At 44.6% G+C, this 27,560-nt stretch overlaps 1 protein-coding gene across 14 annotated transcripts in view; it reads right to left on the bottom strand.

Annotated features, from left to right (window-relative positions):
- Positions 1-27,560, bottom strand: part of NRCAM (neuronal cell adhesion molecule) — a 327,854-nt gene that overhangs the window by 68,612 nt on the left and 231,682 nt on the right. For 13 of the 14 annotated variants that reach the window (XM_063927298.1, XM_063927305.1, XM_063927301.1 and 10 more), the window contains 4 exons: positions 26,562-26,618; positions 24,165-24,276; positions 9,390-9,574; positions 6,634-6,765 (listed from right to left, as the gene is read on the bottom strand). In XM_063927298.1, the coding sequence (XP_063783368.1) occupies positions 6,634-6,765; positions 9,390-9,574; positions 24,165-24,276; positions 26,562-26,618 (486 nt within the window). The remainder of the gene's footprint in view (positions 1-6,633; positions 6,766-9,389; positions 9,575-24,164; positions 24,277-26,561; positions 26,619-27,560) is intronic. The other variant, XM_063927304.1, reaches the window with a different exon arrangement.

The following is a 27,560-nucleotide window of genomic DNA, read 5'->3' as shown; positions in this document are numbered from 1 at the left end:
CCAAGGTGCCACTGGAGGCACAAAAGGAGGCTGTATATGCAGTACTCCCTTGACAAACGTCTGAACTTCAGGAACTGAAGCTAGTTCTTTTTGGAAGAATATTGACAGGGCCTAAATTTGAACCTTAATGGACCCTAATTTTAGGCCCACAGACAGTCCTGTTTGCAGGAAATGCAGGAAACGACCCAGTTGAAATTCCTCTGTAGGGGCCTTCCTGGCCTCACACCACGCAACATATTTACGCCAAATACGGTGATAATGTTGCACAGTTACATCCTTCCTGGCTTTGATCAGGGTAGGGATGACTTCATCCGGAATGCCTTTTTCCTTCAGGATCCGGCGTTCAACCGCCATGCCGTCAAACGCAGCCGCGGTAAGTCTTGGAACAGACATGGTCCCTGCTGGAGCAGGTCCTTTCTTAGAGGTAGAGGCCACGGGTCTTCCGTGAGCATCTCTTGAAGTTCCGGGTACCAAGTCCTTCTTGGCCAATCCGGAGCCACGAGTATAGTCCTTACTCCTCTCCTTCTTATGATTCTCAGTACCTTGGGTATGAGAGGCAGAGGAGGGAACACATACACTGACTGGTACACCCACGGTGTTACCAGAGCGTCCACAGCTATTGCCTGAGGGTCCCTTGACCTGGCGCAATATCTGTCCAGTTTTTTGTTGAGGCGGGACGCCATCATGTCCACCTTTGGTTTTTCCCAACGGTTTACAATCATGTGGAAGACTTCTGGGTGAAGTCCCCACTCCCCCGGGTGGAGGTCGTGTCTGCTGAGGAAGTCTGCTTCCCAGTTGTCCACTCCCGGAATAAACACTGCTGACAGTGCTATCACATGATTTTCCGCCCAGCGAAGAATCCTTGCAACTTCTGTCATTGCCCTCCTGCTTCTTGTGCCGCCCTGTCTGTTTACGTGGGCGACTGCTGTGATGTTGTCCGACTGGATCAACACTGGCTGACCCTGAAGCAGAGGCCTTGCCTGACTTAGGGCATTGTAAATGGCCCTTAGTTCCAGGATATTTATGTGAAGTGACGTTTCCATGCTTGACCACAAGCCCTGGAAATTTCTTCCCTGTGTGACTGCTCCCCAGCCTCTCAGGCTGGCATCCGTGGTCACCAGGACCCAGTCCTGAATGCCGAATCTGCGGCCCTCTAGAAGATGAGCACTCTGTAACCACCACAGGAGAGACACCCTTGTCCTTGGAGACAGGGTTATCCGCTGATGCATTTGAAGATGCGATCCGGACCATTTGTCCAGCAGATCCCACTGAAAAGTTCTTGCGTGGAATCTGCCGAATGGAATCGCTTCGTAAGAAGCCACCATTTTTCCCAGGACCCTTGTGCATTGATGCACTGACACTTGGCCTGGTTTTAGGAGGTTCCTGACTAGGTCGGATAACTCCCTGGCTTTCTCCTCCGGGAGAAACACCTTTTTCTGTACTGTGTCCAGAATCATCCCTAGGAACAGCAGACGTGTCGTCGGAATCAGCTGCGATTTTGGAATATTTAGAATCCATCCGTGCTGTCGTAGTACTACTTGAGATAGTGCTACTCCGACCTCTAACTGTTCTCTGGACCTTGCCCTTATCAGGAGATCGTCCAAGTAAGGGATAATTAAGACGCCTTTTCTTCGAAGAAGAATCATCATTTCGGCCATTACCTTGGTTAAGACCCGGGGTGCCGTGGACAATCCAAACGGCAGCGTCTGAAACTGATAGTGACAGTTCTGTACCACAAACCTGAGGTACCCTTGGTGAGAAGGGCAAATTGGGACATGGAGGTAAGCATCCTTGATGTCCAGAGACACCATATAGTCCCCTTCTTCCAGGTTCGCTATCACTGCTCTGAGTGATTCCATCTTGAATTTGAACCTTTGTATGTAAGTGTTCAAGGATTTCAGATTTAAAATAGGTCTCACCGAGCCGTCCGGCTTCGGTACCACAAACAGCGTGGAATAATACCCCTTTCCCTGTTGTAGGAGGGGTACCTTGATTATCACCTGCTGGGAATACAGCTTGTGAATGGCTTCCAATACTGACTCCCTGTCGGGGGGAGACGTTGGTAAAGCAGACTTCAGGAACCGGCGAGGGGGAGACGTCTCGAATTCCAATTTGTACCCCTGAGATACTACCTGCAGGATCCAGGGGTCCACTTGCGAGTGAGCCCACTGCGCGCTGAAATTCTTGAGACGGGCCCCCACCGTGCCTGAGTCCGCTTGTAAGGCCCCAGCGTCATGCTGAGGACTTGGCAGAAGCGGGGGAGGGCTTCTGTTCGTGGGAAGAGGCTGTCTGCTGCAGTCTTTTTCCCCTTCCTCTGCCCCGGGGCAGATATGAGTGGCCTTTTGCCCGCTTGCCCTTATGGGGACGAAAGGACTGAGCCTGAAAAGACGGTGTCTTTTTCTGCTGAGAGGTGACCTGGGGTAAAAAGGTGGATTTCCCAGCCGTTGCCGTGGCCACCAGGTCCGATAGACCGACCCCCAAATAACTCCTCCCCTTTATACGGCAATACTTCCATATGCCGTTTGGAATCCGCATCACCTGACCACTGTCGCGTCCATAACCCTCTTCTGGCAGAAATGGACAGCGCACTTACTCTTGATGCCAGAGTGCAAATATCCCTCTGTGCATCTCGCATATATAGAAATGCATCCTTTAAATGCTCTATAGTCAATAATATATTGTCCCTGTCCAGGGTATCAATATTTTCAGTCAGGGAATCCGACCAAGCCACCCCAGCACTGCACATCCAGGCTGAGGCGATTGCTGGTCGCAGTATAATACCAGTATGTGTGTATATACTTTTTAGGATATTTTCCAGCTTCCTATCAGCTGGTTCCTTGAGGGCGGCCGTATCATGTTTTGATAAGCGTGTGAGCGCCTTATCTACCCTAGGGGGTGTTTCCCAACGCGCCCTAACCTCTGGCGGGAAAGGGTATAATGCCAATAATTTTTTAGAAAATAGCAGTTTTTTATCGGGGGAAACCCACGCTTCATCACACACCTCATTTAATTCATCTGATTCAGGAAAAACTACGGGTAGTTTTTTCACACCCCACATAATACCCTTTTTTGTGGTACTTGTAGTATCAGAAATGTTCAAAACCTCCTTCATTGCCGTGATCATGTAACGTGTGGCCCTACTGGAAAATACGTTTGTTTCCACACCGTCGACACTGGAGTCAGTGTCTGTGTCGACCATCTGAGGTAACGGGCGCTTTAGAGCCCCTGACGGTGTTTGAGACGCCTGTACAGGTATTAACTGATTTGCCGGCTGTCTCATGTCGTCAACAGTCTTTTGTAAAGTGCTGACACTATCACGTAATTCCTTCCATGAGACCATCCAGTCAGGTGTCGACTCCCTAGGGGGTGACATCACTAATACAGGCAATTGCTCCGCCTCCATACCATTTTCCTCCTCATACATGTCGACACAACGTACCGACACACAGCACACACACAGGGAATGCTCTGATAGAGGACAGGACCCCACTAGCCCTTTGGGGAGACAGAGGGAGAGTTTGCCAGCACACACCAGAGCGCTATATATATACAGGGATAACCTTATATAAGTGTTTCTCCCTGATATAGCTGCTGTATATATTTATCTGCCAAATTAGTGCCCCCCCCTCTCTTGTTTTACCCTGTTTCTGTAGTGCAGGACTGCAGGGGAGTGTCAGGGAGCTTCCCTCCAACGGAGCTGTGAGGAAAAAATGGTGCCAGTGTGCTGAGGAGATAGGCTCCGCCCCCTTCTCGGCGGCCTTTCTCCCGCTTTTTTATGGAAAAATTGGCAGGGGTTAAATGCATCCATATAGCCCAGGAGCTATATGTGATGTATTTTTTGCCATATAAGGTGTTTTTATTGCGTCTCAGGGCGCCCCCCCCCCAGCGCCCAGTGACCGGAGTGTGAAGTGTGCTGTGAGCAATGGCGCACAGCTGCGGTGCTGTGCGCTACCTTATTGAAGACAGGACGTCTTCTGCCGCCGATTTTCCGGACCTCTTCAGTCTTCTGGCTCTGTAAGGGGGCCGGCGGCGCGGCTCTGGGACCCATCCATGGCTGGGCCTGTGATCGTCCCTCTGGAGCTAATGTCCAGTAGCCTAAGAAGCCCAATCCACTCTGCACGCAGGTGAGTTCGCTTCTTCTCCCCTTAGTCCCTCGGTGCAGTGAGCCTGTTGCCAGCAGGTCTCACTGAAAATAAAAAACCTACTTTAAACTTTTACTCTAAGCAGCTCAGGAGAGCCCCTTAGTATGCACCCTTCTCGTTCGGGCACAAAAATCTAACTGAGGCTTGGAGGAGGGTCATAGGGGGAGGAGCCAGTGCACACCAGGTAGTCCTAAAGCTTTTACTTTTGTGCCCAGTCTCCTGCGGAGCCGCTATTCCCCATGGTCCTTTCGGAGTCCCCAGCATCCACTAGGACGTTCGAGAAAAAGGATTATAAAAGACCTAATTGTGGTTTATTTGTTCTCAAATAGTCAGTAAAAATAATGTATAGTTCACATTATTATCTCACAAAATATGCAATCTATACCCATCTCCATGTAAACCAAAGAGGACATTAGTAAGCATCAGCTTCATCAATAAATTCTGCTTTTAAATTTCCAGAGTGAGATCAGATCTGTAAGCCTAGTGGCAGGGCCGTTTTTAGACAATATGGCTCCCAGTGTGAACAGTAAGCCCTCCTCTTTGGATATTTAAAAGTGTAGCATACCGAGAAACATTGGCATATGAAAAAAAACTATGCGTGACCCTGAGGGTAAGGGGTGTGGCCTCGCAGGAAAAGACTACCTTTCACCACAGTCACGTTAGCATCTCATTCCCATTCCCATTAATCCACCACACATAATCTAATTAGTAAATACCTGCAAATGTCACATGTACAGCTGCATTCTTGGGCAGGAAAACACAGGTGTGCTGAAATATTAGATTACAAGCTCTTGGAAGGGTTCACTACGGCTTGCCGGCGGTCGGGCTCCCGGCGACCAGCATACCGGCGCCGAGAGCCCGACCGCCGGCTGACCGACAGTGTGGCGAGCGCAAATGAGCCCCTTGCGGGCTCGCTGCGCTCGCCACGCTACGGGCACGGTGGCGCGCTACGCGCGCCACACTATTTTATTCTCCCTCTATGGGGGTCGTGGACCCCCACGAGGGAAAATAAGTGTCGGTATGCCGGCGGTCGGGCTCCCGGCGCCGGTATACTGAGCGCCGGGAGCCCGACCGCCGGCATACAGAAGACCACCCCTCTTGGAGACAGAGGGACAGTATTTACCTGCTCCTAGTGCCCTATGATAGGTAAGGGAGTGAGATATGCAGCTATCTAAAGGCATGTCTGTACTGTCCCCCTCTGAGTGTACTCACTAGACCGGATCACCAATGCACCGGAGCTGATCCCCTGCCGTCTTCTGACTCTTGCTTATCTTTAGCATCTGCCTCCAATATAAGCCCTGGACAGTAAGATGTATTTCTGTCTGAGCCCGATCCATCCCGCAATGTCCCACTTAGTTATATGCCAGTCCCCATTCTGTAGCTGCAGCAATTCCTGTAATGGTAAGTAACCTGATGTGCAGGCTAGGCAAGGTGGGCCTTCGGGAGGTGGAAATACTACTGATGGAATGCAGTTCCGCCCTGTAATGGCCCACTTTAACCCCTGGCTGTGCGACCAAAAAACTGTGCTGACTGAAAAACGGCCCTGCCTAGTGGAGCAATCAATAGCAGTGCCTTACTACTTAACCCAGTGTTGCTACCACTAAGTACAATTCAGGTAATGGGTTGGGTATGTGTGACCAGCGGTCAGGAGACCGCCAGTCACAATTCCCGATGCCAAGATCCCAACTGTTAGATTGCCAGGGAGGGGAGTTGGGGTTTGTGGTGGTTGAGCGCACTCGCCACAGGTTCTATTCCTACTTGAGTGGGAATAGTCCCTGTTGGTCGGCATCCTGACCGCCATGATAGTGAGGATGTAGGTGCCGGTATTGTGACTGGCGGGTCACATAACTACATATCGTTTGCCATAGTGTCATATTAATCTATGTACATGTCAGCAAACATGCTTATGTCACAAGAAGAGAATAAAGCAGCTTTTTTGTTGTGCTGCAGAATATTTTCACATTTGAAATACACCAGACCCCCACCTCTATCTCCAGAGCTCATGAATGGATACAATGACAACGTAACCATGAACATATTCCTGAAGACCGTGGGAGAGAGATAAATTGGAAAGATATAAAAGTACCAACAAATCCGCTCCTAACTGCCATGTAATAGGATGTGTTTGAAAAATGACAGTTAAGAGCTGATTAGATGGTACTTTATTTCTCTCCAAGGGTTGATGCATAATAAGGGGTCTATGTACTAAGCTTTGGAAAGAGATAATGAGGAGAGAGATAAAGAACCAGTCAATCAGCTCCTAACTGCCATGTGCATTTGAAAAATGACAGGAGCTGGTTGGTTGATACTTTCTCTCCACTTTATCTCTCTCCAAGGCTAAGTATATAGATAGACCCCTATATATGAAAACTAACCTGCTGGTGTGTGACAGACGTGTGAACTGTAGAATGTGCTGCATCTACAGTGTATGGTATATTTATTACAATTCTAAAAAACAAAAAATTTGAAGCCACAGCAATAGGTTACGTACACTCAATTGCAACTCCATTTATTAACCATGTAATAGTTGGAGGAGGATTCCCATTAGCTCTGCAGATCAATGTCCCATCCTCTCCTGGCGACAATACGAGATTCCTAGGTGCAGTGATCCAGTAAGGAGCAGCTACAAGAAGAAATACAGTGGATTATTCACGAGTCAAACATATCTTTAATAAACCGGGGTATTGGTAGAGACAACATGGATTTTTGAAGCAATAAAATTAACTTCCTGCAATATCTGGTCAATGTTTTACATACCATCAAGCACCATTGCCAGACATCTGAAAATCCCTATGCAATTTATACTTTGCTGCTAAGATTAGAAATTATATGAATAAAATAAAATATAAAAATAATTTTAAAAAACTACAGTTGAACATAATTAAAATAATTTAGCTGGGAGAAAACAAAGCATGCCAGATCAAAGTTAGGTTTTTCACATTCACACTGACTTTTATCAAAAATGTAATTTAATGCAAAATGCATATAAAGCACGCATCTTCATATCCCTCAGGCTTGCACCTGGAATGCTGCTAAGGGAGTCATATGGACCGAAAATGAAATTATGCTGTAACTTTTTGACTAGGAATGTGGTAGGTGGTTGTAGCTTTAATGTTTTATGGAAAACTATGAATACAGGTACTATTACCTTATTCTTATTCTGGTACTTGAATAAAAGATCTGATACATAGTTTTGATAAATGTGTTAAACAATTCCCTGTCTCAAACATATAGGTTGTAGTCAATTTTAAAAATAGCCATTCCTGAATGTTAGATATACACAGAATTCTAGTACTAAATAGAGCAAATCTACAGTGTAGCAGTGCCACATGAATAGAGTCCTCACACAAGAGGAGTATATCATATGTGTTACTGTATACACTGTACCAAAAGGCACAGCAATGTCTACTGCATCTGTGGCTTTGCTCAAGTCAGTCATTGTTCATGTGTGCACTGTGCAAATGTATTCCCTGTACACAAGAAAAGGCAATACACAGTTCTATGGTACAGAATGGATTGTGGTTATTTTTTGCACGGTAAATCACTTGGGCAAGAATAGAAAGCAATACTGCAGATTACCATGGTAACAAGCTTCTGCTCCAACATTATCTGAAAAAGGATAATACAAGCAGGACAAAATATGAGTCTCTAAGCCCTGATCCATTTGAGAGCTTTAGTAAGTAAGCACTGAGAAAAAGTGAAAAACTTTAATCAGTATAAAATGGGTTTGAGTGATTTTGTAAATTCAATAGCTTTACTGTACAGTTTCATTATTTGTGTAAAGTATCACTGTGACATCTCAATTTCCCCCCAAAATGTAATGAAATGATTACTGTTATTAGATATGCTAAGAACCCCTGGACTGTACTTTGGGGGTCATTCCGAGTTGTTCGCTCGCTAGCTGATTTTAGCAGCATTGCACACGCTAGGCCGCCGCCCTCTGGGAGTGTATCTTAGCTTAGCAGAATTGCGAACGAAAGGTTAGCAGAATTGCGAATAGAAAATTCTTAGCAGTTTCTGAGTAGCTCGAGACTTACTCCTACACTGCGATCAGCTCAGGCCGTTTCGTTCCTGGTTTGACGTCATAAACACGCCCTGCGTTCGGCCAGCCACTCCCCCGTTTCTCCAGACACTCCCGCGTTTTTCCCTGATACGACTGCGTTTTTTAGCCAACGCCGGGAAAACGCTGAGTTACCACCCAGAAACGCCCCTTTCCTGTCAATCATTTACCGAACACCAGTGCGACTGAAAAGCGCCGCAGAAGCCACAGCAAAACAGCTAAGTTTTTAGTAAAATAACTAAGCGCATGCGCTCTGCGTACCTTGCGCATGCGCAGTAAGCGACTAATCGCAGTATAGCGAAAATCGTCAACGAGCGAACAACTCGGAATGACCCCCTTTGTGTACTCTGAGGTCTGCAACTGGCTCAGAAGCCGTCCAATGATCCGCTGCTCCCATACCAGTGATGTGATATATGCTGATATGGCTATGTAAGACTGTAGGCAACTTTACTATCACATACTGTCAGTAGCGGATCTTGCTATGGGCACACAATACTTTTGCCCGGGGCGCCACCTTCCAGAGGGCGCCGCCGCTGTGGCAAGATCCGCTACTGGTGGGCCCCCCCCCCCCACCGGTGCCGGTACTGCTGTGCGGTGCGCGGTGAAGTCATCGCGCACCGCACTGCATTGTGGGAGTGACACTTAGACACTAGGGCTCATGATTGACCTCTAGTGTCTATGCGGTTCTATGGGAGAGACGTCATGACGTCTCTCCTATAGATCAGAGGAGCGGCGCCAGCGGCCAGAGACGGAGGGCAGCAGCGGTCGGGAATCAGGAGCGGGGATGGTAAGTGTTAATTTTTTTATTTTTATTTTTAAAAGCGGCACAAATGGGGGCAATACGACTGGGGCCACAAATGGGGGCAATACGACTGGGGCCACAAACGGTGGCAATACGACTGGGGCCACAAATGGGGGCAATACGACTGGGGCCACAAATGGGGGCAATATAACTGGGGCCACAAACGGGGGCAATAATACTGGGACCACAAACGGGGGCAATACTACTGGGGGCACAAACGGGGCAATACTACTGGGGGCACATTGACAACACCCCTTTATGAAGCCACTCCCCTATTTTCGCCCGTGGCGCCACAACGGCTAGAACCGGCCCTGCATACTGTACAAATATACACCTTTACTAATAATGCTTTTAAAAGTTCCTATATGATTTTAAAATCACCTACCTTTGACAGTAACTGTTATGATATGGTGTATGGAACCTCTGATATTTTGGGCTGTGCATCTATATTTGCCAGCGTCTGCTTCTGACACATCAATTATCTTTAGGGTTTTATTAAAATTTTCATAAAAAACTCTGTTACTAGGCAACTCGGCTCCTTCTTTACTCCAGCGTATTTCTGGTGTAGGTCTGTAAAGTAGTAATGGAGACACTGAAAGAATTCTGACACACAACCTAATTAGAACATAACATTATAATAGTGTTCTTGAAATATATATATATATTTTTCAACAGACTGCAAGAAAGTGAATCAGTCATTTCAACTTCAAATGAAAAGGTTATTATACAACCTTATTCCAGATACTACAAAGATTATGTTATTTGAATATTTGGGGGGGCTCCTAGGATTTAGAGCTGTAACGAAAAAGGCTATTGCCTAAAGTAAATAATGATAACTATATAAGTGCAAACATTCAGAGAAAGGACCCCAAAAATGTGTGCAAAAGGGCTTGTTAATTCCCTAAATGAATTACTTAAACAATAGATCTGCTTGGTAGTAGTGGTGGTAGTAGCAGTAGTAGTAGTAAAGGACAATACTAGTAGTAAGAGTAATGGTACTAGTTGTAAATGACACACAAATATCTAGATAAGCCAAACAACACACCCCATGATAGTAAACCAGCGGGTGTGGATCATAGGATCGACAGTAACTAGGCCGACAGTTATTAGGTCGACCACTATTGGTTGACAGTGACTAGGTCGACACCTGAAATAGTTCGACACTGTCATTAGGTAGACATGAAAAGACTGACATGGAAAAAGGTCAACATGAGTTTTTAATATATATATTTTTTTTCAATAGAGTATGTTTATTCAGCAGAGGTATTAATCTTACAGACATTTCATATATCCGGAAAAAAAAAAAACACAGTTGGTATTATATATCATTCTGATCACTTTTCCTCCCCAGGCAGCAAGCATATATATTCAGAATTATTAACATACCATTTCCATCGCTAACCAGCCCACAGTACACGTATTTTACTGATGTCTGCAACAAATCATAATTCACATACATATCATTTTCAATTTTCTCCCTGAATTATTTTAATTTACAACCTACCTAGTGGGCCCAAATATGGCCTGCTATACTCAAAAATAAAACAATAACAAAACAAAAACAGCAAAGAAAACACTAAACAACTCTCTTAAAACAGACATTCTTGAATCAGCACAATTATGAGAGGTGATGTGCATCGGCAGTATATGAACAGTACAATATAGTGAGATAAAAGGACTCGACTCGATACCGTAAGGCCCAAGGAACGCACCGCCTCCAGGGCTCAATACATCCTATAGCTTAAGAGCAGGGGAGGCATATATAGAATTGATCCAGGGTGACCATATTTTCTCGTATTTAGAGAGGGCATTGTTTTTCAGGTATATATAGCGGTCCTTCAGTAGGATGTCGTTCACCAGAGCCCTGAATGCAGATACTGTAGGGGACTGTGGAGCCATCCACGTCCGTGCAATACAGACCTTAGCAAGGGCGCAGATGTTGCGAGCGTACATACCCTCCCACCTAGACCCGGAGTCAAACCCTCCCACCACCAGAATACATAGTCTCGGGGTCAGCATGCTTCCTGGTATCCCCGTGTGTTCCAGAATCGACCCGACCCCAGCCCAAAACACCTGCACGGATGGACACTCCCACACAAGGTGACAGAAGGATCCTCCAGCGGCCCCGCACTTGGGACAAACCGCAGCACTACCAGCCCCAAATCTGGCCAGCCTTATCGGCGTCATATATGATCTGTGTAGAATATAGAGCTGTATTTGTTGAAACCGTAATGATTTAGTGACCGCACTCGGGTTCCCCAGCGCTACCTCCCAGTCCCCCACATCATCCTCCCAGCGCTCACGAAGGCTCAAAAGCGGGTCCGCGTGAATTGTTTTAAGAAGGTACGAGTAGGTGAAGGAGATCACCCTAACTTGACCCAGTGTCTGTAAAAAGGTCTTTATGGGGAAGGGGAGGAGCACCGGGGGAGAATCCCCGAACTGTGACTGCAAGGCGTGTCGGAGTTGTAGATATCTAAAGCAGTAGGAGTTGGGAAGACCAAACTCCTCCTTCAGTAGCTGGAACGAGTTCATCGTGCCATCGCTATACAGCTGGGAAATGGAAACTATTGAGTACGGTGCCCACACCGCCCCGCCCTTCAGAGACCCCAGCTCAGAAAACGAAGCAGAGTGCCAGAGGGGAGTATCCGGGTCCATACCAACATACCCGAGCAGACCCCTCAATGCTAGCCAGATCTTCATGGCCTGAAAAACAATAGGAGGAGAGAACCGAGAAGCACTCCCCCGCCCACCAAGACCTGTGTCGGGGAGAGGTCCGGATAGTAGCATCTGAGAAATGCCCAGTACAAACCACCACCGTCCTCCCCCCGGAGCCAAATGCCAATATGTGCCAACTGGGCTGCATAGTAATAAAGTTGAAAGTGAGGCAGGGCCAGACTGCCATCTACTTTCTGTCTAGTGAGAGTAAGCAACTTTATTCAAGGCCTTTTATTGGCCCAGATCAGGGACGTTAATATACTATTCAGTTTCCTAAAGAAGGTCGGGAAGATGTAGACAGGGGATTGTGAAAGAGCATACAATAATTTGGGCAACCCTATCATTTTAATGAGGCTAACCCTACCTGTCATTGTCAGCGGGAGTTTACACCAAGCCCTTGACTTGCACACAATCATCTGTACGAGTGAGTCAAGATTCAAGGGTATAAAGTCCGAAGGGTCATTAGTAACTTGGATTCCAAGATATTTAAACTGGCTTGTCCAGCAAAGCGGCAGGGAGAGCCTCGGGACTTGGGGAGGAGAGCCCATGATGGGCATAATAAATGATTTGGACCAGTTTATGCGGAGACCAGAAAAGCCGTCGAATTTCTCAATAACCTGCAGCACGACAGGCATATCCACAGCGTAGTCATTTAGGAATAACAGTAGGTCGTCCGCATAAAGGGCTATCTTGTCAATACAGGGACCTGTAGCAACTCCCCCAATGTCCGGGTGTGTTCTAATCAAGCAAGCCAAGGGCTCTATGGCTATAGCAAATAGGGCAGCAGAAAGGGGGCAACCCTGTCTGGTGCCCCGAGACAGAGTAAAGGAGGAAGAAATGTATCCGTTGACCAAGATCCTGGCACACGGACTTTGATATAGCAATCTGATCCATTGTATAAAATTAGGGCCGAAGGCCATGCAATTCATAACTCCCCAAAGGTAGGACCATTCGACACTGTCGAACGCTTTGGCTGCATCCAAGGAGACCACCACCGCATCCGAGGGGAAGTCATGAGGAGCCTGCAAAATAGTGTACAGCCTGCGCAGATTGATAGACGTGGACATTCCTGGCATAAAGCCGGATTGATCCCGATGTATTACCGATTTAATGACCGAATTGAGCCGGAGCGCTAGAATTTTTGCCAGGATCTTGGCATCGGTAGGGATGAGAGAGATCGGCCTATAGGATTCCAAGAGACTTGGGTCCTTACCGGGCTTTGGCAGTACTATAATGACAGCCTCGGACATTGAGGGAGGAAGTTGATTAGAGGTGAACACATCTGTATACATTTCATATTTCTTAGGGCCAAAGAACTGTATGTATTGTTTATATAGTTCAGTGGGAATACCGTCACTTCCCGGAGATTTGCCACTGGGAGCCAAACCCACTGCCGCAGTCACCTCTTCCAAGGACAGAGGCGCGTTCAAAATGTCCCTAGCCTTGGAGGAGAGTTTGTAAAGGGGAATACTAGTCAAATATGTGTCTAAGTCCTCCACGGAGCATGTCATCTGGGATTCATACACCTTTTGGAAATAGGAGAGGAACATTTGCGCAATGTCGGGGGTGTTGTCCACAATGGATACGTCAGGGCCAGTCAACTGCACTACCGTAGTCCCGGGACGGTCATAATGCACTAAATGGGCCAGTAAGCTAGCCGGTCTGTCCGCCTGCATATATATGGTAGTGGCCCTGAACAGAAGGGAACGTGCATTTTTGTCTGAGAGGTGAGCCAGCCATGCCTCCCGGGCTGTCAGCCAGTGCGCCTTTAGCGCAGGGGTGCCCTCTGCTAGATATCGGGTCTCTAGGTCCCTATACTCGGATTCGAGCTGTCTCTCCGTCGCCCTACACACCTTCTTACGGGCGGCAATTTTGCCGATCAATGTACCGCGTAAATAAGCTTTAAATGAATCCCATACAACCGGAGCTGGGGCCGAGCCCACATTATCCGCAAAAAAACCCTCCCACCTGGACGGCAAATCCGGGCAGTCGCCCAGCTGAGCCAACCAGGACGGATGTAACTTCCAATAGGACTGTCCCCTCCGGCACTCCACATCCAGAGATAACATCAGGGGCGAATGGTCAGGGGGGCGCCTCATAATGAACATCCTTTATACTAGGTAAAAGTTCGGGCGAGACCAGGGCCAGGTCGATTCTGGAAAATGAACCATACGTGCTGGAGAAACATGAGAACTGCCTAAACGTAAGGTGCCTAGTCCTCCAAACGTCTACCCACTGCACGCTATCCAAAAAATCCGCAAATTTAGATTTAGGTGTTGACTGGTCACCCCCCGCCCCTAAAGCCTGTGAAGACCTCCATCTATCCAGAGAGACATCAAGCACATTATTAAAGTCTCCCACACAAATAACAGGGGTATGAGGGGAAGAAGCAATAAATGAGACAGCTTTCTGCAAGACATCATACGAAAATGGCGGAGGAACATACACAGTCAGAAGGAAAAAATTACGGGAGTTCAATTTGCATTCCAGAAACACAAACCTGCCATAGGGGTCCGTATTTACCGTGATCAATTCAAACTGGACAGTTCTCTTTATCATGACCGACACTCCCCGAGAAGAGGAGGAGTGAAAGGAATGATACGCCCAGCCCACCCAAGGCCTGCGAAGCGACAGCAGTCTATTCCCCTCTAAATGAGTTTCACTCAGGCAAACACTATCCGGGCCATATTTCTTAATCAGTTTAAGTACCAGGGATCGCTTCCCTTTATTATTAATGCCCCGGACATTCCAAGCCAAAATTTTCAAAGCAGACATGTCGTCCAGAGTACCATCAGGGACACAGCACTCATAAACTCCGCAGGGTGGAGAGGAGGCCCCAGTATCAAAATTGTCCGGGCATCTACATGCCCATAGAGAACTCTATCCCCTGAACCGTACCGTCCGCAGGCCCCGAGGCGCGAGCCAAGCCCATCAAAATAACACAACATCACCTCACAGTTCGGTATACAATGATATAGAAAACAATAAACTAAAGAAAAAAAAAAGAAAAAACCTACAAAAAAAAACAACTGCGTCCCCACAACAACCCCCCTCCCCGTATACCTCCCCGAACTGCGGCATACACATATCCCAAACAAAACTCAACCCTGAAGATCCGAAAGCCTACGGCAACCCTATGCTTAGCATACAGACCCAAAAAACAAAACTTATGCGTATATAGCACTACGCAGCAAAGTCCAGAACCACTTAAACTAGAGGGTGCTCCCTGGACGTATACTTGCATTCTTGAGGCCCATATAGGAAGGAAACTGGATGTCAGTCCGGAGCCAGCTGACAGACACATGGAGCATATCTGTCCAGCCAGGCCGCCGCCTCCCTGGGAGAGCTGAAGAATTTGGTTTCCCCATCCGCCACCACACGCAGCCTGGAGGGAAACAGCATCGAATAGGGAAGATTCAAGTCCCGAAGACGCCGCTTGATGGGCAGGAACTGAGCCCGGTCTTTTTGGACATCAGCTGCGAAATCCGGAAATGCCGACACCCGGACACCATTCCGAAGTAGTGGGCCCTTCGCACGGCCCAAGCGCAAGACAGAGTCCCGGTCTTTATAGTGCAGAAATTTGGCAATAAATGTTCGTGGTGGGGCACCTGGGGGCAAAGGCCGGAAAGGTACCCTGTGAGCCCGCTCCACCGCAAACTGGGGTGTAAAGGAGTCAGCGCCATACGCCTCTTTGAGCCAGGACTCCAGGAATTCCTCAGGATGAGCCCCCTCTTCCTTCTCAGGCAGGCCCACGAATCTCACATTATTCCTGCGAAGTCGACCCTCCATATCCAGGAGTTTAGTTTGCATTGTCGAAACTTGCTGGGAGACTGCGGATACGGATCGCTGCAAAGGGCCGCTGAGGTCCTCCAGATTGGAGACCTGTGTCTCGGTTTCGCCCACTCTCTCACGGACGCGTTGGACATCCTGGCGTAACAATGATAAGTCGCACTGCACCTTCTCCATTTTATCCGACAGGCGTTGTTCACTAGCCGCAATGGCATCCAGGACCTGTTGAATGGAAGGAGCAGATGGCTGCATATCCGCACCCAAGTCGGCCCCGGCCGGGGGAACGGGTCGGGTAAAAGGGGAGGGTTTAGGAGACGACTGCGTCGGCTGGGCAGTAAGCTGGCGGGCAAACTTCTCCAATTTAGCCGCAGCCGCGCTCTGACTGCCCCTCACCATAATATCAAGGTTCAAGCAGCACACAGAGTCCAGGTATTCAGTGTCAGGAAATTCAGCAATGAGTAGTAATTGCAGTGTCAGCAAGGCACCAGGACCCCAGACCTCCAGTGATGAAACAGAGGGGAGGGGGGGATGGGGGGGACCCAAGGATAGATGTTATAATACTGGCTGGACAATGAAAGGCAGGGCAGCGTGCCCTGTGTCAATCCAACTGGCCCTACAGCCCCCTCAGAGATATAGAGCAGTGTATTGCAGCGGGGATTAGTGCAGGAGGCTGCTTCCAAGATGGCCGCCGGGCCCACAGCCTCACTCAGTCCCAGCAATCCCAGGCACCAGGGGAACAGGAGCAGCCCGTTTTGGTAAGCAAGGGGTGCAAGGGGGGGCGCCACTCACCCTAAACCGCTGGTGGTGTCTGTCTGCACCGCGGGTACGCGCCCGCGGCAGCTCGGCGGTGGTCCGCAAATTTAGGCCGGGGATGCATTGGCGGCCTAGGTCTACTCTCCGGGCGGCAGCCGGCGCGGGCTTGGAGACGCAGGCAGGAGTACTCTGGTGATGCCCGCCGCCTCCCCAGAGAGACTTAAGGTAGTAGGAGCCGGAACTCAGCCGTAGGAAGGCCCAAGGATTGGAGCAGGATTAATGGTCCAGGGAGCTCCGGAATCCCGCTGCCTACCCGCTCGCTGCCGTGGCCATGCCCCGAGTTTTTAATATATTTTTGTGTTGTTTTCTTCATAAAGTGACCGGGAACCCCAATTAGTGCACTGTGTCCCCTTGCATGACTCGCTTCCCTCACCATGCTTTGGGCAAGGTGACTGTTCCCAATCATAGTCCATATGGAACATAAAGTATGAAAAGGTAAAAAAAAAAAAAAGAAAGAAAAAATGTGAAAAACTCATGTCGACCTTTTAATGTGTCGACCTTTGCCATGTCGACCTAGTGACCATGTCGACTTAATGCACGTCAACAAACAGTAGTGGACCTAATGAGTGTCGACCTAAGTTCTGTCGACCTAAAGACCAGATACCAAACCAGCTAGAGAAGTTATCATTTGTTTATCGCGGATTTAATAAGTGTAAATAAGAAAATTGACTGTACTTAGGGTTACCACCTCATCCCTTTAATTCTGGACACATATTAATTACACAGGTTCTGTGGCTGATTAAAACCAGGTGAAATGGAGTCTTGAAGTCAGCCAGCTACAGAACCTGTGTAATTAATGTGTCCAGAATTAAAGGGATGAGGTGGTAACCCTAACTGTACTCCGTAGTATTGGATTTATTGACTTAAGGTTATCACAAAGTCCAGTTTTGCTCTGAATAATGTGCTGTATACTGTACGTTAGTCTTGTTCTTGTTTAATTCTTCAGTAAAACACAGAAAAGAAAGAAGATAAAGTATGTGGTTTTGTACTGAGAGAAGCAATACCATCAATCACATAATCCCTTGTCCACTACACTAATTTATCAGATGTCATACATGCTATAAAACTGAAATAAGCAATATAGCATACTAAGAAGTGCTCCTGGCCATTTCTTGTTATGTAAAAATGACCAATTACCGTGTCACAAACATGTTATTTATGTGTTCCAGCAATACACAAGTTCCTCTCCACTGAAGGAAATTAGGCAGAAGAAACAAAAGGCCAGGAAATGACAGAGAGAAAAACAGATCTATACGGTGCCAGATTGTACATATAGAATAAACTGGATAAGCTAAATAAAGCCACGCTGTTGTTTCATACTTTCATGCGACTCTTAAGCTGGGTACACACTAGGCAATATACAGATGTGTCCTCTTACAACTTTGCTCCATGTGCTACAAGTTGGGACGCAATAGGACGCAAGAGCAGCTTCTGCTGATTAAAATGATATGCGGCATATTCGGTGTGTAATAGCGGTTCTATCTGCATCCGAAATGAAACGTTACAGTGTTTTCCAGGAAAACACTGTAGCATAGCATTTTGTATGCAAATACAGTCGCAGTTACACACAGAATATAGGCATCTGCATATCATTTTAATCAGCAGAAGCTGCTCCTGCATCCTATTGCATTACATTGCATCTAACCTTGAAGGGCTGTTTAGCGTGACTGCAGCAAAGATGTAAGAGGACACATCTGTATTATCTGATCCGGCGGAATAGACTGACATATAGGGCATATCATCTAGTGTGTACTCGTAATCACTCGCTCCCGTAGGTCAATTGCGGGGACGAGCTTGGCAACGAACTGACAGATGCATACATATTGGTTGTGCCTTCGGCCAGGTACACACATCATTTAGTGTGTACCCAGCTTTAGTGCTCAGCAATTACTTAAAATGCACTGAATGAGAAGTATATATATATATATATATATATATATATATATATATATAGAGAGAGAGAGAGAGAGAGAGAGAGAGAGAGAGAGAGAGAGAGAAAAACACAGATTCCCAAGTGCGCTAATAATGGAATGTAATTACACAATTCTTCCAGCGTTTATTTCGTCGGAAAATGTGGACTGGAGGATGTTTAGATCTGGGGACCTTTTTCAAAGTGCGAGCTCGAAGGGAGTATCTTCACAAACTAGGGTGCGATTTTTTGACTGACAAACCCAACGCGTTTCGTCTTATCGACTTCATCAGGGGTAACGCATATAGGGAGAAAGGCTAATTTGCTCTTGATGAATTTATATGGCAGATCGTAACCTCAAAGTAGGGATTAATCAAAGTCTCCTTTATCTGGATTTAATAGGTGGAGCTCCTATATTCGGGCTCCTAGCTGGAGATTGAATGGTATTCCTTTTTAGATATAAAATCTATAGAATGATAGTGTTTTTGTAAACACTGCCTTAAAACTAATTAAACATAATTCCTTAAGAGCCGTCTAAAAGAACTCTTGATTATAGTCAGTTGGGAATGCAGACAACTGTATGTCGGCGTTTTTGCAAACTGCTAAAGTATGGTCTCCAACTCTTATAATCAAGATTATTTCTGGTTCAAATGTTGACTCACGTAAAACTCAAGACTTATATGGCTGGTTTGACAATCACAGGGATATAAAAGATGCGACTTCCTCAATAGGTCTCAAGGAATAAATCCTGGAGGAAATTTGGCTGTGTTCCACACACAGCCAAATTTCCTCCAGGATTTATTCCTTGAGACCTATTGAGGAAGTAGCATCTTTTAGATCCCTGTGATTGTCAAACCAGCCATATAAGTCTTGAGTTTTACGTGAGTCAACATTTGAACCAGAAATAATCTTGATTATAAGAGTTGGAGACCATACTTTAGCAGTTTGCAAAAACGCCGACATACGGTTGTCGGCATTCCCAACGGACTATAATCAAGAGTTCTTTTAGACGGCTCTTAAGGAATTATGTTTAATTAGTTTTAAGGCAGTGTTTACAAAAACACTATCATTCTATAGATTTTATATCCAAAAAGGAATACCATTCAAGCTCTAGCTAGGAGCCCGAATATAGGAGCTCCACCTATTAAATCCAGATAAAGGAGACTTTGATTAATCCCTACTTTGAGGTTACGATCTGCCATATAAATTCATCAAGAGCAAATTAGCCTTTTTCCCTATATGCGTTACCCCTGATGAAGTCGATAAGAGGAAACGCGTTGGGTTTGTCAGTCAAAAAATCGCACCCTAGTTTGTGAAGATACTCCCTTCGAGCTCGCACCTTGAAAAAGGTCCCCAGATCTAAACATCCTCCAGTCCACATTTTCCGACTAAATAAACGCTGGAAGAATTGTGTAATTACATTCCATTATTAGCGCACTTGGGAATCTGTGTTTTTCTCTGTATGTTTTTGAGGTCTCCCAACAAAGATCTCTCCCAGTGTGTCGCTCCAAAGTTGGCGCAAGATAAAGATACTTCTGTGTTTTTATATATATATATATATATATATATAAAATGCTGTTCTGAGGGCGCTGTTATAGTTAATCCAAACAGTATATCATCTCACTAAGAATAACATAAAAAGCTATTAAAAGTTTAAAATTACGATATACATAAAATTTATTCACAATTCCATACAAAAATGGCAAAAATGTATAAAAATACACATTTTCACAAATGTACAGAGCAAATCTTTCCAGTTGAATAAAGCAGTTTTCTTGGATGGACTATTATTCGAATGGTGATACAGAAATCGAATGAACATAGAACCCAATGTGTTTAGTCTCAAAGGACTTCCTCAGGGGTACATTATCAATAATTTTAAGAAAGCATGGTATACAAATAAATCACTAGAAGTGTCGGGTTGAGACAATCTGAAAACGAACTGATGTATTACATATAAAAGGTCGATCGCTTTTTTCAGATAATATTCTTCAACTGAAGATAGTTCTCGGAAAGAACGGAAGTAAAAATGACCAACTAAAGTGTTGGACCAATAATGCTTGAACGTAAGGAACACTAATTAACTTTTACTGATTCCGGGGTGGTAAAGTGGCTTCACCGAAATAGCAATAGAGGGTGATAATAGCACGATGTGTGTCTGTCAAAGTTCATTAGCAGAAACATAATATACTGTATATATATATATATATATATATATATACACACTTCATTAGTGGACTGGCACTCTTCCTTCCAAGCTCTCATCTGGCTCCGCTGCCCTCTGGTGCACTACATTCAATACAAGACGGCGGCACTCAGAGTCTTTCAACAATAGTAGTGTGTATTTCACGTCAAAACACCAACGTTTCGAGGCTCGTTGACTCCTTTGTCACCTTGACAAAGGGGCCAACGAGCCTCGAAACATTGGTGTTTTGATGTTAAATACACACTACCATTGTTTAAAGCCTCTGAGTGCCACCGTCTTGTATTGAATGCAGTATATATATATATATATATATAAGAAATGGACAGCGGCACTCAGGGACTTCAGACGTGATGAAAATGTATTTAAAAAATATCACATGTCAAATCCAGCGTTTCGGGGCTCGTAGCCCCTTTATAAAGTTGTGAACATCTTGATAAACACAGTGTATATATGACTCTATATGGAAACATATAAGCTATATGGTGGGAAATGAAACTATGACAAACTGTAGTACTTCATGGCTGATGTTTGGAGATTACCCTTGCCAACCCCCTTTCATTTGCCACATACATGCAGTCACTCACAAACTCTGATTTACTCAGCCTCTGAAACATAGCCTAAATTAGACCTTCCACAATCAGTAAGCAGATACATTTCTATCCCTCACTGTGAAGAGACTGATATGTCACAACATGCATCTGCCAGATGAAGCTGTGATTCTCCTGACAATAATGTCCTTTATCCCCCTTGATTTTTGCTCTGGTGATTGAACCAATGGCTGCTCTCATCTAAGCAAACCTGGATATCACCACAGTGCAGGTCGGGGAAAGCAATTGAAAAATGTTTGTAGACGACATTCTGTTGAGCGTCCTAAGACTTCTTTGCCGTATCTGTGTAAGATTTTACATTACTATGGCAATATCTCTGATTACAAAACCAGCTATTGTAAACCAGAAGCTATTCTTCTTCATGTTTTCCATTTGGACAGGGAATGTCTGGCAATAGTATGTACTGTACCCAGGCCCGGCGCTACCCGCTCAGCGAAGGGATGCAGTGCAGGGAGGCGCTGGGACGGAGAGGCGCTCTCCCTGCTGTGCATCTCTTCACTGCTGCGCCGTCCTGCCCCCCCTGCTGCTGCTGCTGCTGTGCCTGTCACTGTATGACAGGCACTGGCATCGGCGCCTGCAGCAGGAAAAGCCTCCCCCCCCCCCCTCACCTGTGTGACAGGACAGCGCTGTGTATGGGACAGAAGGGGGCGGAGCTACACTGGATGGAAGGGGCAGGGCTAAATGGGACAGAAGGGGCGGAGCTACATGGACCAGGCTGCTGTAGTGTACAGAGGGAGACTGGCTTAGGTAAGTGAAGGCTGAGAGAGAAATGTGTGTGTGTATATGTGTGTGTGTGTGTGTGTGTGTGTGTGTGTGTGTGTGTGTGTGTGTGAGGTATGTCTGTGCGTGCGCTTTATGGACGCTACTACTGGGGGGGCATTACATATAACAACGCTACTACTGGGGGGGTGGCATTACATGTAAGGACGCTACTACTACTGGGGGGTATTACATATAGGGACGCTACTACTACAGGGGGGGGCATTACGTGTAATGACGCTACTACTGGGGGGGTCATTACGTATAAGGACGATACTACTACTTGGGGGCATTATGTATAGGACGCTACTATTACTGGGGCGGCATTACGTATAACAATGCTACTACTACTGGGGGGAGGATGCTACTACTGGGGGGGCATTATGTATAAGGATGCTACTACTACTGGGGGTGCACTACGTTTAAGGACGCTACTACCGCTGGGGGGGCATTACGTATTAGGACGCTACTACTACTGGGGGGGGGGCATTACGTATAAGGACACTACTACTACTAGGGGTGCACTACGATAAGGACGCTACTACTACTGGGGGGTCATTACGTATAAGGACGCTACTACTACTGGGGGGGGCATTACGTATAAGATGAATAAGATTGTGCTACATTATGGCTTAATTTTTAATGGGGGTACTATTGTGTGGCTATGCCCCTTACTTGTGAGACCACACCCCTTTTCCCGGCGTGCGCCAAAGGAATATTGGAGGGTGCAAATTTATAGTTTGCAGGGGGGCGCCGAACACCCTAGCACCGGCCCTGACTGTACCACTGAGTGTGATGAAATGAGTTTGATGGTTTAGACTAAGGGAAAAGAAAAAAAAAAAGTCTAAACACACTGAGACAAAGAACCACCAAGGTGAGAGACTGTCTGACTTGGACAACCAATTCATGCCCATTATCTAGGGACTATATGCTGACCCCAGGCACATTTATGATCGTACTCACCTTTAGAATCTAGTACAAACCATCACGCTCAATTCACTAAGTGGTACAGTACACTTACTGCATACTATTACCAGTACCCCGGGGGTAACAAACAGTCCGCCTACTATGGATTTATGAGACATTACAGCAAGACTGAGTATACCCCTTACACTAATTGTTAATATTTTCACCTTGGCTTACTTAAGTCATCCTAGGAATCTATCCCCAATGAAGAGTGGACAAATTTCTGGTGTAGAAAACACCAATATCTTTTTAAACTTTAAAAATTTTCCTGCCTTTAAGAGATTGATAAAATTTTAATAACTGAGATTAAAAGTTACATTTTAATCACACTACAAGACTGCCCCAGCAAAGAGTCTTTCTTTTTCTCTCTGTACATAGTCTACGGCCTACTGACTCAGGGAGCACCACCAACTGATAAAATTACACTGTACACTACAAACCATTATCACAATTGTCGGTATTAGGCATACACTCCGTTGTGAGACCTGCCCACTACACAATAACAAGTTAAACCTTGTGCGGAACTAACACACCCCCTCTGGTCATTGCTATTAGACTTTATTCCACTAAAACCTTCTGAAGTCGTGAATCCACTGTGACACAGCTTGAAACCGTGTTCAATTACCTGAGTCGGACCTGAGTTTTTGGTGGAAAAGGGGTATGACTCATATCTAAGTATATTTGGCAGTTAATAAAGTACCACATGATAAACTAATTGTGCAGTAATGGTCTGTGCCCTAATGAATTAATATTATTATCATATTGCATTACACGGCAAGTAAGGAGATAGCACTATATTTATTCACATAAATTAGAGTGATTGTAAAGGTGCATACACACGGTGACATTCGGGCTAACCCTGATTCTCACTGTGCGATAGGGATTAGGTCGGTATTGCAAGCATATGATGACTGTGCTTGCTATACTGGCTTTGTCCGATTTTGGCTAAGTGTCAATTTTGACTATAGTTTCTACGAGATAGTAAAAATTGACTTGCCTGCACAGTCTATCTAGGCTTGCAATGCCGACCGTGCATCGGTATAGGGATTGCAAGGTGACTTTCACCTTGCGATCTGCACTAACTTTCCTTACGATTCTGACTAGATAGTCAAAATCGTAAGAAAAAATCTCACCGTGTGTACACACCTTATGTAATATTTGTGGAGGAAACAAAAATATAAATGTGATAAAAAGTGATGGAAAAAAAAACCAAGAAGTGTATTCTGCACATTTTAAACAAAGTGGGTGACGATGACTATTATTATTTTACATGGCTACTGTAGCTAATACAGAAGCTTTACATGTGACTTTAACATGACTTTTATCTAGCTGGTTGTATAGTTATTCCACAAACCCAGACACAGCACAGTACAGTTCTCCTGGCTAGCAACTTACAGTCCTTCAGCGATACATTCCAGCATAAGAACTTCCTCTCTTAACACCGTTTTATTACTTCTATGGCCGGTTGGAACCAAAAAAGTCGGACTTCTGTTATCAACTGGACTATCTAAAGGATTAAAACAATAGAAGATAAATCATTACAAAATCCTCTTCATATGGCACAAAAATAACTACTAAGACTATTTGTAGGAATGATCAGACAGGAGTTAAGGGAAACAGACTCTAGAAAGGTGTAGTATAAAGTTATTAAACCAGACATGCAAAGATGTTTCCATAAATGTTTATTTAATATTATTATGCATTTTACCTTTGGGGAAACGCTATAAAGAAACCAGGATTAACTCCAATGAATTACATGAGCAACAGGTTTGAGATTTATTTTTATTGGATTCTACGGTATAAAGTAGAAGAGGTTTTAAGACTTTTCTCATTTATTTCTTTTTAATCAAAAATCCTTCACGCAAAAATTAGTAAGTACCAGTGACAGACCCATATTTTTTAATGATCTATCATATGTGTGATTCATAGAATAATTAGCATGAGCCACCCCCCTGTGGAGCCTAATTTATGTAGGCTTCTACGCAATGGCTTGGAGAGGGAATATGAAATACTGCATAGCTTGATTATGCGAACACTGGGACGTTTCATCTCACTAAAAAACGGAAATATTACCCTTGTGGAACTGAAGTTTACAGAATTAAAATTGAAAAGTAAAAAAAATCGAAGCTTTTTCCTGTAATATTTCCAACTGAGATTACAATAAAAAAATAATCGGTTTAATAAAGCAGTACCCGGTTAGAAGACCAACTTGCAACAAATGTGAAAAATTTAGTCAGATGTGAAGTAAAAAAATATTCTTGTGCTGATGCTTGTCTTCAGTATTTTTCTACATACAGATCTTTCCTCATACACTATTGCCACAGTCGCGGCAAAGAGCTCATCTTGGAATGCCAGGTCCTGTGCGACTCGGCTTGCACTGAGCAGCTCTTTCACTTGAATGTGAAAGAGCTGCGTCTTAGTCGCACAAATAAATAACTGCAAGCAAAAAAATGCTTAATGAGAGTGCACAGATTAATATCATATGCGACACTTGTGTGCTAATGAGTCTAAGGGGGATATACTGTTAGCCCTGGTAAAACATCGGGTGCGAAAAACTTATGTTTTTCGCGATTTTTCCTGATGTTTCACCGATTATTATTTTTTTACAGGCCATCCTGATTGATCACCTGTAGAATAAATGCCCTTTCTCCTGAAAACGCACAGGTTCAGTGAAACCAGTGTGTTTTCGGTAGAAACAGCCCCGTTTTTCACACGAAAACGGGGCTGTTTCCGGGGATTTGGTTTTGCCTGCCTGAGGCAGGTGAAACAAAATACCCGATAAGCCGTGTCTCGTGCCGGCTTATCAGGGCTAATTAGATAGCCCCCAACGGGACAATTAGCCCATGTAAATTACCGGGGATAATAGGATATCCCTAAGTTTCTATGTGAAGTGCTATGATGCAGCGGCCGCAGCTTTTTTCGTGGCAAGTTCCGTTGTGCTTTTTATCTGTAACTGTACATATTTAAAATGAATTCCTATGTGGTTTAAGTTACAGCTTGGCATCTCTGTTACAGTCTGAGTGATGTTTCACTGTGTATGCGGTGTGAATGAGATAAATTTAAGAAAAAGTAATTCACGCTGCGGCTCACTCACGTCAGGCACCTCCTGGTGCATGGCATACGGGTACTGAGGTTTGACATATGAGGACAAATGTGTACATATAGATATTTTGATTCTACAGAAAACCGCAAAACATGTAACATACATACTGTATGTGAATACGATTTTTACAAGCTTAGCAGTATAGCTAAATAAGCTTACATACATTAACATAGAAACATAGAGGGAAATGTAATAGGCAGGTGAAACAAAATCCCAGATAGGCTGCGGCCGGTTTATCGGGGCTAATTAGTAAGCTCCCGGCAGGACAATTAGCCCCGGTAAATTACCGGGGCTAACTGGATATCCCCCCAAGCATTAATTTGGAAAGATTACCGTTTCATTCATCAGCGAATAAGCAATTACTACGCCATTAAAAGAAAACATATACAGTCTTAAATATTGTGTTTTATTGAAAATTAACCTCTTTTATAACATTTAACTAATTCTTTAGACCCTATATGCTATAATATATATATTGTGTATTTATCAAATATTATTTTTTATTAATGTTACTTAAATAAAAGTGTCCTAAGGGAAAGAAGTACGGAGTAATTTATGAAAACTGTAAATGGGTTTAGAAGGAAGACTAAATATCTTATTGATATGTTAGAAGAATAAGATAAGAAGTTGATTATTAATTATAATATTAAGGTAGATACTAATCAATATTTTATTTTACCAAAACTCACCACCATAAAAATCAGTGTCAGTTAAATTAGCAGCTATAGTTTCATTCAAAGAATCCACTAAAAAAAAAGAATAGCATAAATATTTCACAGCAGCAATTAAAACTATTACTAAAAAGAAAAAAAGCATGATTACAATCTTCCATTGACTTAGACAAGTATTATGGCATATTTTCAAAACATTTACAGTACAAAACATTATCATAATATTTTTAAAAGAAAAACATACAATACCTTATATAAAAGTATTAACTTTAAAAATCTAAATATAGAAATTAATCCCACTCTGGAACCGAGAAAGTAAAAAAAGATTACTATATTGCTATCAGACATGCAAGTGCTGCAGTGTTAACCCGTCTGAGAGATTAAATATTGCAGATCCCAGCAGCATAATTTTCTTTGGGCTACTGAAATCTTTCATGGTGGACTAATATCATGGGAAGTGTAATTTGTGCTTAAAATAAAAACAAAACAATATAAAAATCCAACACTGAAAACCAAAAACCGTTTAGATGGCATGACATGCCATGCAGTTGAAGACCGTATGCTAACTGTAAATAAGCCATTAGCTCACTGACCACAGGTGAGAACAGCACCTTGAGTATTACATTAGATCTTTGTCCCTCCCCTTTCCTCCACCCTATGCAGAAACAACTGATAGTGCTGGGTTCATGTCCTTAACCACAACACCATGTAATCCATTGAAACAATAGCAAGTCTGAATCATTGGGCGTATCTGCATCAGGTGTAGTAAAAGAGAGAGAACGTAAGAAAACACATTGAGGGGCTATTCTCATCTGTGGCCAGTGATTATATAAACTGGCTCATTTAGGATTTCTAACAGTAGGGTATATTTACAGTGTGCAAAAGCATGAAAGGATGCAGGTTCCAATCCTAAATAACACATAATGAATATAGTTACATTTTACTGCAATTAATGGGGATATTTCAGTCATCTATATGATTACTGCACAGCTCACAGTCAGTTTCCAGGCTCATTTA

This window comes from Pseudophryne corroboree, chromosome 6, assembly GCF_028390025.1.
Source record: "Pseudophryne corroboree isolate aPseCor3 chromosome 6, aPseCor3.hap2, whole genome shotgun sequence".
NCBI lineage: Eukaryota > Metazoa > Chordata > Amphibia > Anura > Myobatrachidae > Pseudophryne > Pseudophryne corroboree.
The sequence above is the reverse complement of the archived record's forward strand: the minus strand, read 5'-3'. Positions and strand labels throughout refer to the sequence as shown.